Source organism: Diadema antillarum, unplaced genomic scaffold (genome assembly GCF_040938485.1).
Source record: "Diadema antillarum isolate AM-2024a unplaced genomic scaffold, OU_Dant_1.0 scf00000154, whole genome shotgun sequence".
Taxonomy (NCBI): Eukaryota; Metazoa; Echinodermata; class Echinoidea; order Diadematoida; family Diadematidae; genus Diadema; species Diadema antillarum.
In genome coordinates, this window is record NW_027271043.1 from 286350 (window position 1) to 300854 (window position 14505).

Genomic DNA, 14505 nt, shown 5'->3' on the forward strand with positions numbered 1-14505 from the left:
TTCAAAACCTGCTGTATATGGGAATGAGAAACAATGTATGGTTGGCCGAACTGCTCAGCCAAAATCTCTCTGGCCTTACGATAACCTTCCTTCGCACCCAACAGAACACAATTCTCAATGCTTTGTCTAGCTTTACCAGTACAATATTGTATCAGGTATGTTAGTCTCATACGATCATCACATGCCTTGTCTGCTACGACTACATCGAAATTGTTCATGAAACTCCAATACTCTATTGGATTACCACCAAATGTCACTAGTTCTGGTTTTGGCATATTTGTTGCCAAATTAAAGGCCTGAAACATGTGAGACATGTTATTTTCAAGAGTAGCAGCATCATTTTCACATTTGACTTCTCTACTTGTGAAAACTGGGGCATGTGGGTTAAGCTCTTTCTTTACTGCTGGAGAAGATTCAAGATTTGTACTTTCTACCTGAGCATTGTGGTTTTGCACATTAACTTCTTGAAGAGGTTCACCTGAATGAAGTTCTTCATTTACTACCTCTTCTTCCCACAACTTTTCTTCTACCTCTGCATTTGTTAACTCATCTTCGATCTCCATCCTTGCTAACTCCTGACCTAACTTAAACTGTTCCAGTTTCACCCTTTGTGATCTTTCAAACTGCACTTTCTTGAGTTTGGCCAGTTCCCTTTTCACTTTCGCCTCCCTCAGCCTTGTAGACGATGAACTCGCGCTGCTCCTTCGAGATGACCGGCTGCTAGTCGTGGTCGCAGACCTCACAGAAGCGTTGTCGTCATGTCGAACCGATTCAGCGCCACGCCTCTCACCAGCCTCCTTCCAGTCCTTTAGTCTGCCACGAAACTCCTCTATGTTCTGTTTGCTCTGTTCGAATTTCTCTAATGCAGCTTCCGCATCAGCACCAACTAGCTTGCTATGATATTCTCTGAATCTGCCTTCATACAGCTGGAACACACTTTCAAGCTGATTGTACTTCTTCAAAACTGCATCCTTGTTATCAAACGTCGCCATAAGAACCTCGAGTTCCTTGTACATTTTAGTAAGGCTACCCATGTAACCTTGACAGGACTGTCGCAATGTTTTAACCTCATCTTGAGCTGGTTGAGAGATTTCAGATTCATGTCCGGTGCTCTCCATCGTGAAACCATCCATATAGCTTCAAGAGAGCGACTTGAGTTGGAGTTATAAATTGAGCTGAAGAGTTGTGAACTTAAAAATGTAGCCTCGTCTGCAGGACCTTACTACATTTGTAGATTTCTAACGTTGCAAACGCACTGTTCATATACACGCACAGTCAGAATCTGAATCATAACACTTGTCATAGACGCAGTCCTTTGCTTTCCACTGGCTATTAAGTGACTTTATTCAGTTATCCGGCTCATGCAGCTCACAACAGCATAATGTCATCTGTGTGATGTGTGTATAGCGATGTCAAGTGACTTGTAGTCAAGTGAAGTGTAGTGTAGTGAAGTGTAGTGTAGTGTAGTGGTTCACTGTGACAAAATACAGAGACAACATTTAAATATTAATTACACTTGTATCAACTTCAATCAATGATTGATATACACCAATTTAACATATTCTCAGCGCTCAAACTTAAATGTAACTTGCGCTCAACACCAATTGTTCATTATTATTACTGTTTAGGTAATATTATTACAAACCTTTTAATTACTTAATGCAACATGCACTTTAAATATATAATGTAGTCTGAATATGACATATATCTTTCAGTATTCCAAACTGCTGTCAAACCTTCATAACTTATTTGTGGCGATTGTGTAGAAGCCTATATCCATTCAGGCTGAATAAAGAACAAATTAGATACACTGTTTATATTACCACTGCCAGTGCTAGTACAACTACGATGGGCACAAGCCCCTAAGCTTCACTGGGCAGTTCTTTTGTTTGTTTCAGTACTTAACTTCCTTATTGAACTACAGCTGTACAGGGTTCTGGATTACATCCCTCTACCAAACTATCCTGTGCACCGCACAGCACAACTACACAGACCATCACTGTTCTGGAGTGGTCTCCATGGCAACTATCTCTACTTGGGGCTGCACTGCACCCACCACTCTCTCTCTCTCTCTCTCTCTCTCTCTCTCTCCCCCAGCCATGCTCTGGGCCCTAAAACACACACAGGCATATATACACTATATACAGTGCACAAGTGCAAGTTACTACACTTTGAATATCCATGCTCCAACAACTTCATCTACTTTGTATGTTATTGTAAGTTAGTCTTCCAAACTGTCTAAGAACACTTAGCAATACAACACCTTTCCAACACATATTATACATTGAGTAATATACCAAAGTATTCTTCTCATACTCATGGAAAGTTAATTTCAATACATTCTACCCTGTGTGGGTTGAATATGTCTACACATCGACATGGAGCATGAAACAAAGAGATTTACTCTCGTTCAGATACTTATTAACAAATTAATTACTCTGTTCTCAATTAATGAGGAATATATGTGTATGCACAAATCAAAGAAGGATATCAATTATGAATTGGACTTACCAACTGTTACGTATCCTGGTCACAAATATAACTCTCCTCACTGCTCTTAGAAGACACTGCTTGTCCTCAAAGCTTCCAAACTCACTCTGCTATAAACAAAGAGTGTGCACTGCCTTGGGGTGAAGGCATGTGCTCTATGCAAATTAGCTTGGGTGTTCTACTATGCAAATTAGGGTACTGGACAGAGCATGCATTGTTTTGGGGTTTGGGGTTGCTCTACTATTTCGGGGGTGTTAATGTCTACCTGTTGAGGGATAGTGTTGTCAATATTAAAGTTCCTATGCCGCTACATACGTCTTCAGAGGAAAAATATCTGTCATTCTGCACTCATCAATGAAATGGCCTGTATTACACATTGTCGAAACAGAGTCTTGTCAGCCACAAAATAAAAAAACAAGAAAAATACTTGGAGAGTTCCACCCACTATATCGTCATACTAAAAATGCCCAATTTTTCAGTGATTAAGAATCCTTTCTAGTGTCTCTACCATTAAAGCTTCCTGCTAAGCCTTGATCGTTTGCTCAGTCCACCTCAAATATGTGCAGCTTGAATTCTCTTGTTTATCAGCCCTATCGGCTATCTGAGATAAAGAATCCTTCAAAAATGCATAAAAATTCCTGGATCCAGACAGTGATGCAGATCACTACCAAAATGTAAGGACATCATTTGTACCTTGTGTCATTATCAACTGTTTTCTTGTAAATTTCATCAAAATCTATTCACACCTTTCGAGCTATTTTCCAAACTTACAAACAAATACTTACAAACTAATGCAGGCAAACAACATAACCTTCTTGGTGGATGTAAACAGAACAGTGAACTGCAGGGGCAGAAATTGGGAGCTTTGATTGATGTACCTGCTTTCTCCGAGCTGGTAGGGTGGCGGTATTCATTCCGTATCAGTTCCTCATCCTCGTGGTTCATGAAGCGCTCCTGGCGGAATTTGGGCAGGAGCTCGACGACGTTGAGTCGCTGCACCAGGACATGGCGGCTGTCCTCCAGCAGGTCCCGCACATCCCTGGAGTCCCGCTTGGCCCCAGTCATGTTGGGGACGTAGACGTAGTCCTCTTCACTCTGCATGCTCTGGAGGCTATTAACGAGGCCTGTCTGGGCCTGTGCCTGGGCCTGAGGAGGTCTCGCTCGAGTGCCTGCATGAGAGAAAGAAAGAAAGGGCGGGGCACAGACGGGTGAATGGCTGGCTGGCTGGCTGCCCATGTTCAGGTAATGTGACAGCTTAGGGATTGTACCTTAGACCTTAGAAGCATAGAGCCAGCGTCATGATCGGACGTGTCTTTTTCCCTGCTAAATGAAGTCTAGTATTTATAAATTTCCATGTGTTTGTTGTAAGAAACCTGTGAAAAAAATCAAAAAGGATTGAGATGTACTAACTGCCAGCAGTGGCTTCATATTGCTTGTTCTGGTATTTCTGAAGGAGTTTATGATGATTTGACAGAAACTTTTAACGACTGGCAGTGTAATATTTGTTTATTTAAGCAGATGCCTTTTTATATTGATTGTGAAACTACTGCAGATGTTGATTTACATGAGGTCAATATGACACAAAGAAATTTGCCTACTTCAGGGGAACTGCATCAAGATGTACGAGGTAACGGTCTAAGGATTGCACATTTAAATGTCAATAGTCTCTTGAGACATATAGATGAAGTTAGAGCGTTTGTGACGTCAAACGACATACATTTACTCGCTCTAAATGAAACTAAAATTGATTTATCTATTTTCGATCATGAACTCAATATAGAAAATTACTCACTGGTGCAAAAAGATAGAACTCGTCAAGGTGGAGGAGTAGCGATATATGTTCATAAGTCGATTCATTTTGAGAACCTCATACATGAAAGTTTGAATGAGTTAGAAGTGCTTGCAGTAAAGGTTTATTTGAAGCGTTCAAAGGCAATGGTGTTCACTACTTGGTACCGACCCCCCTCTTGTAATATCGGTGTCTTTGATTTATATGAAAATTTCCTTAGTTATGTAGACAGTTTAGGTTGTGATACAGTCCTGGTAGGAGATATAAACTGTGATTTACTGTCCCAGCCTTTATCTGGTGTCACCAAAAGGTATATTGATCTTAATACTACGTACGCGTTGACACAGATAAATTGCACTGAACCGACCCGGATAACTAATCTTTCTGCTACTTTGGTTGATCACATTGTAACTAACAATCCCTTTAAAGTGAAGAGTTTTGATGTAATTCACAATGGAATGAGTGATCATTCGATTAGTATTATGACTTGGAAGTCTGACATTTCATTTTCTTCAAGAATTATAAATTTCAGAAGTCGGAAAAATTTAAATATTGATGACTTCAGAATTGATATTCACAATCAACCGTGGGAAAAGATTAGAGAATCTGAGTCTATCGACGAAGCTGTTGAATTATGGCAGAATTTGTTTCTAAATGTTATTGAAAAACATATGCCTGAACGGTGTAATAGAGTAAAAGATAATTTTTCACCTTGGATGACTTCTGATATCTATAGACTTATGAAGAAACGAGATAAAGCTTAAAAAAAAGCATATAAATGTAAAGATGAAAATATGATGAATGAGTATCGAAAGTTACGAAATAAAGTTACAGCGGAAGTTCGGAAAGTAAAGAAAAAATATTATGTTGATAAATTCTCCCAAAATAGTAAAAATTCCAGATCTACTTGGAGTTTGTTGAAATCTATCATACCAAATAAGAAATGTGATAGCTCAGTCCATGTGAATTCTGATAATTTTATTGAAACTGCTGATCATTTTAATGAATTTTTTGCCACAGTGGGAAGTACTTTAGCAGAGCAAATTCCTGATGCACCTTTTATTCACAGTAAAGCTAACTCTGTTAATGATATACTTGAATTTACTTTGGTGACGGAAAGTGAAGTTTGTAAAATCATTCGTAATTTGAAAGAGGTTAAATCCATTGGTTTTGATAAGATATCTGTTTATATGCTGAAATTATGCGCTTTTGATATATCACATAGCATTGCTGATTTGATTAATCTATCTCTGTTAAGTGGTAAGTTTCCCAAGCCATGGAAAAGGGCAAAAATCATTCCAATTCATAAAAACGGGCATAAAGATTATCCCTCAAATTATCGACCTATTTCAATATTGTCATGTGTTTCAAAAATTCTCGAACGAGTTGTTCAAAGACAGATACTAGCTTACCTACACAAAAACAATATTCTGACGTCTGTGCAATCTGGTTTTAGACCACAACACTCAACTATTACTACCCTTATGAAAGTCACGGATGACTGGCTTCATGCAATTGATAGAAATGAATATACAGGAGCTGTTTTTGTCGACCTCAGAAAAGCTTTCGACACAGTGAACTGTGATATACTAATGAAGAAGCTTAAGGAAATAGGCATTGATGGTACCCCCCGAGCTTGGCTGAGAAGTTATATGACGGACAGAGTCTGCCAAACATTGGTCAACTCCAAACTTTCCTCCGAATCTAATATAACGTGCGGGGTCCCTCAAGGGTCCCTTTTAGGACCACTGCTTTTTATAATCTATATCAATGATTTGGTACAATATATTAAAGTATGTAAAGTGCAATTATATGCCGATGACACCGTTTTATATTTTTCTCATTCTTCAGTATACAACATTGAACTTGCTCTTAATCTGGATTTAGAAAATGTGTATAACTGGATGTGTCAAAATAAGTTAAGTGTAAATTGTCAGAAAACTGTATGCATGTTATTTGGAAGCAACCACATGATGTCCAAACAAAATGTTTTACGAGTCTCACTACACAACACTCCTCTGAATCAAGTACGTGTTTTTAAATACTTGGGTCTGTGGTGTGATGAAAATTTAAATTGGAAATATCATATTGAAAAGATGTTGATGAGTATTGGAAAGATGGTAGGTTTTCTCGGTAGACTAAGACACTCTGTAAGTGAATCGATTCTGAAATTAATTTATAAGTCATTGATTCTTCCTCACTTTGATTATGGAGACATTATATATGGGTCATCGTTTAAGAAACACCTAGATAAGCTACAAAAATTACAGAATAGGGCCGGCCGAATTATATTAAGATTACAACCTGATTCTCATGTTTCTGTTCTTGAAATGCATAACGCTTTGAATTGGCAACTCCTTGACCAAAGAAGGCATCATCACTCCCTTACTCTTATGTATAAGATAATGAACAATTTAACTCCTTCTTATTTAAAAGATGAATTTGAAATTGTAATTCATTCCTACCCCTCCCGTTTTGGGCAAAAATTAAGACTTCCCAAACCTAGAACTGAATATTTAAAGAAATCATTTAAGTATAAATATGCTAAGGAATATAATGACCTTCCCATGGATATCAAAATTTCCCCCAGTGTTCATATATTTAAATCTAAAATAAGTATGTTTAAGGTCACTGCCCCGTTGATTTAATTTTTTTTTTCTTTTTGCTGATGAAAAAGAGTTATTACAGAATTATTTGAATTAGTACAGGTTATTGAAAGTTATGATTTATCATTTTTCCACTCCCTTTCATTTGTATCCTTCTCTTTTGCTATTCGCCATTCGATGTTGTTGTTGTTGTTTTCTTTCTCTCAATCTATGTATACTGTATTTCAAATATGTACATTTTTACAAGAGTTATGTATTTCACAATGTCACATTGTATTTGTATAACTTCCATGTTCTGGACCCCATGGAAGACCAGCGACGCCATGTTGGCATCGCTGAATATGGGCCATCCAGCCGTTGTTGTTTTTATACGGAAAATAAAATCAATCAATCAATCAATCAATCATTACTAGAAGTTGCACAAAAGGGATTAACCCACCATGACTGTGCTACACTCAAACAACACTGAATTTTTATGCCCATGGCACTTTCTCTGGTGAGAATGCTCTCCATCAACAAGATATTTTCTTCTGTATGTAGATGACAATATTTTCATAAAAATTGCCAACTACAGTACGCAACAATTAGCTGGTCTGGTTTAAAAGGCATCTGCGTAACAATCTAAGTAATTATCATGATTAAACTTAGCATAACATATAAGCCTATACATATCGAAGGAAGGTATTGGACCATATGTATAGAGTAACACATTATGTTTTGTAGTTCTATTATGATAATGATGACAGTGGCAATTACTTGTATACGTATGCATATTTAAATCTATGTACAACTGTACACACATTGTATGAAAGTTTGTATAAATGTATTTTGTATACCATATTTTCATTGTGTATCAGTAAAAAACAAATTTTTGTTTTCACGATTGAACAGAAAAAAAATACCTACCTCATATCATATACCAAGGTATCATATTATCATACCATATAATAAATCATATCATTATCACGTCATGTCACGTCACGTCACGTCACGTCACGTCACATCACATCACATCACATCACATCATATCACATCATCATAATTGTATTGAGCGTGATCAAATTCCTGTTTTGAAGCCTAGTAAGACCAGCACAGCAATGCTGTCCCCTCTACAAAAAAAAAAACAAACCCAAAACCCCCCCAAAAACCCCAACCCCCCAAAAAAAAAACATTCAGTCCCTCTGATAGGACATGAATGACCAGCACAGCAATGCTGTCCCCTCTACAAAAAAACCCCCAAAACCCCCCAAAAAACCCCCAACCCCCCCCCCCCAAAAAAAAAAACATTCAGTCCCTCTGATAGGACATGAATGGCAGATGCCTCCAAAGGGAACAATGACACATTCTTGCAAAGAGCAAAACCGAAGTATAAAGTGAAGAAAGATCTGCGTACGTGCAGTGCGGCATGCACGCAGTCAGCATACTGTAAAACATGATATATTCGCGGCATGAATTTTTCGCGAATTGGAGCCGACAGCCTTTTTTGTGGCATGAAATTTTCGCGAAGTGCCACTGGTGTTCAATGCATATAGTGTAAACAAGGACATTCGCGTGCATTTTAATTTCGCGAATCTTGGCGCTCGCGAAATTCGTGAAATTAAAGTGCACGCGAAAATTCCTTGTTTTACAGTACTTACTTATTGTGTGCAACTGGAGTACGTTTTGGGTGAAAATTATTTTCACAATTCAAATACATTTTTGCTCCCAATGTCAGGGTGTACCACATACACAAAGCTTTAAATAATAATCAAATATCAGATAGTTCTTTGTTTTCACGTTTTTCCTAGTGGAGGGAAGGGAGTGAATGAAAAACCGACGTGCAGTTCACACTCGGGCGACTGCAGAGAAGTCAGCTAATAACTGTACGACTGAGGCACACCTTGCTTTACATGGATGAAGACTGCAAGTCAGATGCAGTATTCATGGAAAGCCAATCCCAAATAAATTATGGAAATCTTGCCAGAGTGCTGGATACTGTGCCATGTTACACAGTGGACTGATTCAGGGAGTGTCTATTATCAGTCTCCTCTCCTAAAGGGGTTACAGTTCGTTATTCAGAAGCTTTATAAGTCTGAAGGTTTGCTATTCCGAAGATTCATTAATATGAAAATGAAATGAGGCTCATTATTCTGAAGGTTCGTTAATAAGAAAATGACATAAGGTTTGTTATTCCGAAAGTTTGTTAATCCAAAATGAAAAGAGTTCAGTTATTCTGAAGGTTCATTAATTCGAAAATAAAATAAGGTTCATAATTCCAAAGCTTCATTATTTCACACTGTCTTTACATTCTTTACAAATGTAGGAATATACTGAATGGAGCTGCAGTACATAGGTATCCACTTCATCAGTGCTTTAGAAGCATTCACTGAGAAGTTTTAACAATCAGAGGCTCCTGAATCAGGAGTGTTCAAGTGTTGATATTTCGATCCGCAGCATCACAAAAAGAACAAAACGATGAGCACACCACGACAAAAGCACATGCAAAATATGACTGTTTGGGATAAAAATAAAGTCAAGCAAAAACTTACTAACTAAACGTGCATACGAATAACCAGATAGTCCTAGTTTGGTATACCTGCCTTTTGAAACAAGTCGACTGGAAAGTCTTCCGAGCCGACTTCCGACCTTCAAACTCCAAGGGTCGTGTAAGAAATCACACTGTGAATGCATGACTGATGACCTGAACATAACAAATATCACTCACACTAACTGTTTCCTCTCTTTGTTTGTCCTTTTAAAGTTTAGAAAGCCACTTTGACTGTTTCAGGTTTGAATCTAATGCATTTGATGATGATCCATTTGTGAGATGATACCATTCTGACATGACACATCAAAATCAGTGATGTCAGCATAAACTTCTCTCTCTCTCTCTGAGACCAAATATACTGTTGGACGTTGTCTAGTCTTCTTGTCAATCCGTTTTCTTTTCCTGGACAATTGTGGTATAAGTGAGGTATAGTCCTTTAAACCTCCATAATCATCATTTCAAAAGGCCATTGAAAACGGGTACAAACAGGTTGGTAACGGTGATGACAGAGCTAAAAGCGAACACGATGATTTGTTTTCAGACTCTTCCACATTATCCATTGGCCTAGAGACAAAGTGTATGAAGAAAACACCTCCTTGCTAACAACATCACACAGAGAATTAATCCCAACCAGATGTGATTTCCTTGACCTATCCAAGAGTGAATGAGCTAACGAGGTATATATGTCCAGATATTCAGCCATGTAATTAGAAAGGCAAAATGGCAGAGTCCACGACAGGTATTGAAAACAAGTGAACATGACATGTTTGTCGCTGATGACTAGCAGGTCGTAACAATGCAGGCATTCATCGCTGAGCTTGATTGGGCAACGCTTAATTCAAGCCTTCCTCGGCTGGTCGTTGGCACGGAAGGTCTCCGGCAGTGATCAAGTTAACAAGGAAAGGAAGTGGGACCAATACTTCTGCCCCTTCAGTTTGTGGAGCCCGCCTTTCCTGGATTACGGAGTACTTCCGGGGATAGCGTCAACACTTTCAGGTGGCGTCTGGTCTGCGGGAGTCTCAGAGGTCTGACACAGTTCTGTTTTTCTTGTTTTGTTTTGTTTTGTTTTGTTTTGTGTTTCTTTTTTTTTTTTGGGGGGGGGGTATTGTCATCATCAATAAGGGGTAAGGAAAGGAACTACTCTATGAATGTCTTTTGTTAAGATTAGATGCTAAGTACATCCTCTGATATCCTAGAAGCCTTGTAGAATGAGCTTGGATGCACACTGAATCATCCAGATCATAAATCACAAATTATGAAATATAACAAATTTCTAAACATATATATGTGTACATGTGTGGTGTGTGTAAGATATATACAGGGCTCAATGCTAACTGTTTTCTTTGGTGGTCCATCTGGGCTGCTAGAAGATTTGAAGCTGAAATTCTGGTGGCCTGAAAAAGAAATAAAGTGGTCCCAAATTACAAGGACATGCACAATTTCATTTTGAATTTTAGCTGCTTGATCAGTCCATCAAAAAGATAGCCTTTTTGGAAGTTTTGGTGGCTTGGCATTATTTTTCAGTGGCCCCAGGCCACCAGTAATGTCAAGCTCTGATGTATAGTACCTACATGTATACAGATGTATACAATATCTGCAAAAAAACACAAACACACACACACACATATACACCATTCAAAATATGGAAACACTAAAAATTGCAAAGAGTTATAAAATGATGAAAAAGGGTTCCTTATTACAGCTCATGTGGGATTGGTTATTTACGACATGTGCACAATATAGTCACTGTGAGCATTTTTGTGTTCCAAAACCATTAAGACGTTTCTGACTGCCCATCTCAAAAACCCACAAAAAGTCACAGATAAAGATTCTCCCTGATGGATCAAAATATGTTATTGGGGGAATTGGGGCCCCCTGGGGCCCTCTGGGTGGGGCATGGTGCCCATTTTGATAAATTGAGATCCTGACCCCCTAGGGATGCTGCCTGCCAAGTTTGACGAAAATCCATCATGAGGTTTTCAGGAAGAAGATAAAAATGTACAATTCAGGCCCCCATTTGGACCTTCCCAACCAACCCCCCCCCCCCCCCCTCCCCCTAGTTTGCAGGCACAAACCCTTGTTGGTCGTAAAGGAGTCTGCGCCAAGACTACTACATGCACCACTTTGGCACTGTGCCATAGGCCCTGTGTTGAAGCTTCTCCCAAGAGGGGCTACAGTGTAGTGGTGCGTGTATTAGTCTTGGCGCATGCAGACTCCTATACGACTAACAAGGGTTTGTGCCTGCAAACTACCCCCCCCCACCCCCAAGAGGGGCACCCCTGGATATGCTATGAACAAACTTGAAACCACAGTCATTAATGTACTCACTCATAGGTTGTAGTATTATCTTACCTCTATAACTTCTGATTCTAGAGAAGACTTTTAAGGATTCCTTCATTTTGGGGGGTTTGGGCCCCCCTGGAGGCCCCCTGGGTGGGGCATGGTGCCCATTTCAACAAATTGAGATCCTAACCCCCTAGGGATGCTACCTGCCAAGTTTGGTGAAAATGGGTCATGGGGTTCTCAAGAAGAAGATAAAAATGTACAATTTAGGCCCCGTTAGGAACCCTCCCCACCCCTTCCCCTGGGTCCCAAGGGGGGCACCCCTGATTCTGCCATGAATAAACTTGAAACTGCAGTCATCAATGTACTAACTCATAGCATTAACTTAGCTCTATCACTTCTGGTTCTAGAGAAGAAGATTTTTACAGATTCCTTAATTTTGGGGGGTTTGAGCCCCCCCTGGGGGCCCCCTGGGTGGGGCATGGTGCCCATTTTCACAAATTGAGTTCCTAACAACCTAGGGATGCTACTTGCCAAGTTTGGTGAAAATGGGTCATGGGGTTCTCAAGAAGAAGATGAAAATGTACAATTTAAGCCCCATTAGAACCCCTCCCCACCCCCCTCCCCTGGGTCCCAAGGGGGGCACCCCTGATTGTGCCATGAACAAACTTGAAACTACAGTCATCAATGTACTAACTCATAGTATTAATTTAGCTCTATCACTTCTGGTTCTAGAGAAGAAGATTTCTACAGATTCCTTAATTTTGGGGGGTTTGGGCCCCCCCTGGGGGCCCCCTGGGTGGGGCATAGTGCCCATTTCATTAAATTGAGTTCCTCACCCCCTAGGGATGCTACCTGCCAAGTTTGATGAAAATCGGTATTGGGGTTTTTAAGAAGAAGATGAAAATGTAAAAAGTTTACGCACGCCGGACGCCGGATGCCGGACGACGCACGACGGACGACGGACGCCAGACGCCGGACGAAGGGCGATTGCAATAGCTCACTTGAGCCTTTGGTTCAGGTGAGCTAAAAAGCTCATCTTCCTGGGAAACTAATCCATTTACTACTCACTATGAAGATTTGACGGCTCAAAAACAAAACAAAACAAAAACCCCCAAACCGAACTGAAGATATTAGCAGTGTTTCCGGATGACATTTTTTTTTTTCTGACAGGTGCTGCTTTCACTGAAAAGCAGAACATGTTTTCATTAATGCTATCTTTAGCAAAGCAAGCCCGAATGACCCAAATCTCTGAATCCTCTTTTCTCCCTTTTCTATGAAACTGCATTTCCTAATTCTCTCTAATTTCATTTCAATCACTTTTTGAAAGGCTACAGATGGTTCACTTTTTGAAAGGTATGCGTCATTATAAAGCTCAGAGCTTCCTCTTTTTAAACTATGCAGAGAGGCAGAAATTCATTTTGGCCTTCTTTTGTGAGTTTTGAGCTAAGTGGTCACATTTGTAAATAGTAGTACTGTTTGTTTGTTGTTGTTTTTTTTTGTACCTGTACCCTGATGACACAACATTAATCATATTGGATGTAGAGAATATCAACTAAATATAAAATGAACTATTGACTATGTAATTCATATATTGTCTTTTGATGAATAAAATGGTTTAAGACATCTGTTCAACTCTGTTCAATTCATTTCAAAATATTTTATGCAAAGAATGTACTCAAATGGTCATGAGAGATAACCTGTCAATACAAGAAATACACGAATATATAACAGACTACAAGTACACTGCAAACAACTATTGTTCAATGAAACAATACTGCATAATGAAGTAATGTTTTCAAGGATTAAAACAGTGTGAGTAGGAATGAGCCTGTCTCTGGAAGCAGCTCTCAAAGTTAAAAGAAAAGGAGGGAATGAAAATATTAGATGAACATTCTTTTTTCTTGCAACCTATCCATGTAGACGAGATAATTAAGATTGTGCGAGAATTGAAAACAAATAAGAGTTCTGGATTTGATGACATCGATCCTTCAGTTGTAAAGAAGTCAATATATTATTTTGTAACACCATTGTGTCATATATTTAATTCTTCTATAGAAAAGGGTATATTTCCAGAAAATTTAAAAGTAGCCAAAGTTATACCAATATACAAAAAAGGAGAGAAGAATGTCTTATCAAATTATAGACCAATTTCTATTTTATCTGTGTTTTCCAAAATATTTGAGAAACTTGTTCATACTCGTCTCATGTCTTACCTCTCCCAAAATGATATATTGTTCAATAAACAATTTGGATTTCGACAAAAATACTCCACATATATGGCATTATTAGATTTTATAGACAAAATCACAACTTCCATTGAAAATAAGAACCTGTTAGTAGGAATATTTTTTGATTTGTCGAAGGCCTTTGACTGCATTGACCATACTATACTGTTGAGTAAACTGCAGTTTTATGGAATAAGAGGTACAGCTTTGAATTGGATTAAGAGTTATCTTTCAAATCGTGTGCAATATGTAACATATAATGGTTTTTCTTCTCCCCGTGTGACTGTAAATATCGGTGTACCTCAGGGGTCAGTTCTAGGCCCATTACTTTTTATTCTTTATATAAATGACTTACAGTATGCTAGCAAATATTTAGAGTTGATCTCATATGCAGATGATACTAGCTTTTTTATTTCATGTGAAGATATACAAAGTATCAGTGCAATCTTAAATTGTGAATTAGAGAAAGTTAATCAGTGGTTCATAGCCAATAAATTGAAATTAAATGCAGATAAAACATCATGTATGATTTTTAGACCAAGAAATAAAGTAGTAAGTATTGATAATTTTGATGTTAACATT

General features: G+C 38.6%; 1 protein-coding gene across 1 annotated transcript in view; it reads right to left on the reverse strand.

Annotated features, from left to right (window-relative positions):
- Positions 1–14505, reverse strand: part of LOC139722007 (uncharacterized) — an 84420-nt gene that overhangs the window by 52115 nt on the left and 17800 nt on the right. The window contains exon 2 of the mRNA XM_071633335.1: positions 3369–3659. Coding sequence (XP_071489436.1) covers positions 3369–3659 — 291 coding nt within the window. The remainder of the gene's footprint in view (positions 1–3368; positions 3660–14505) is intronic.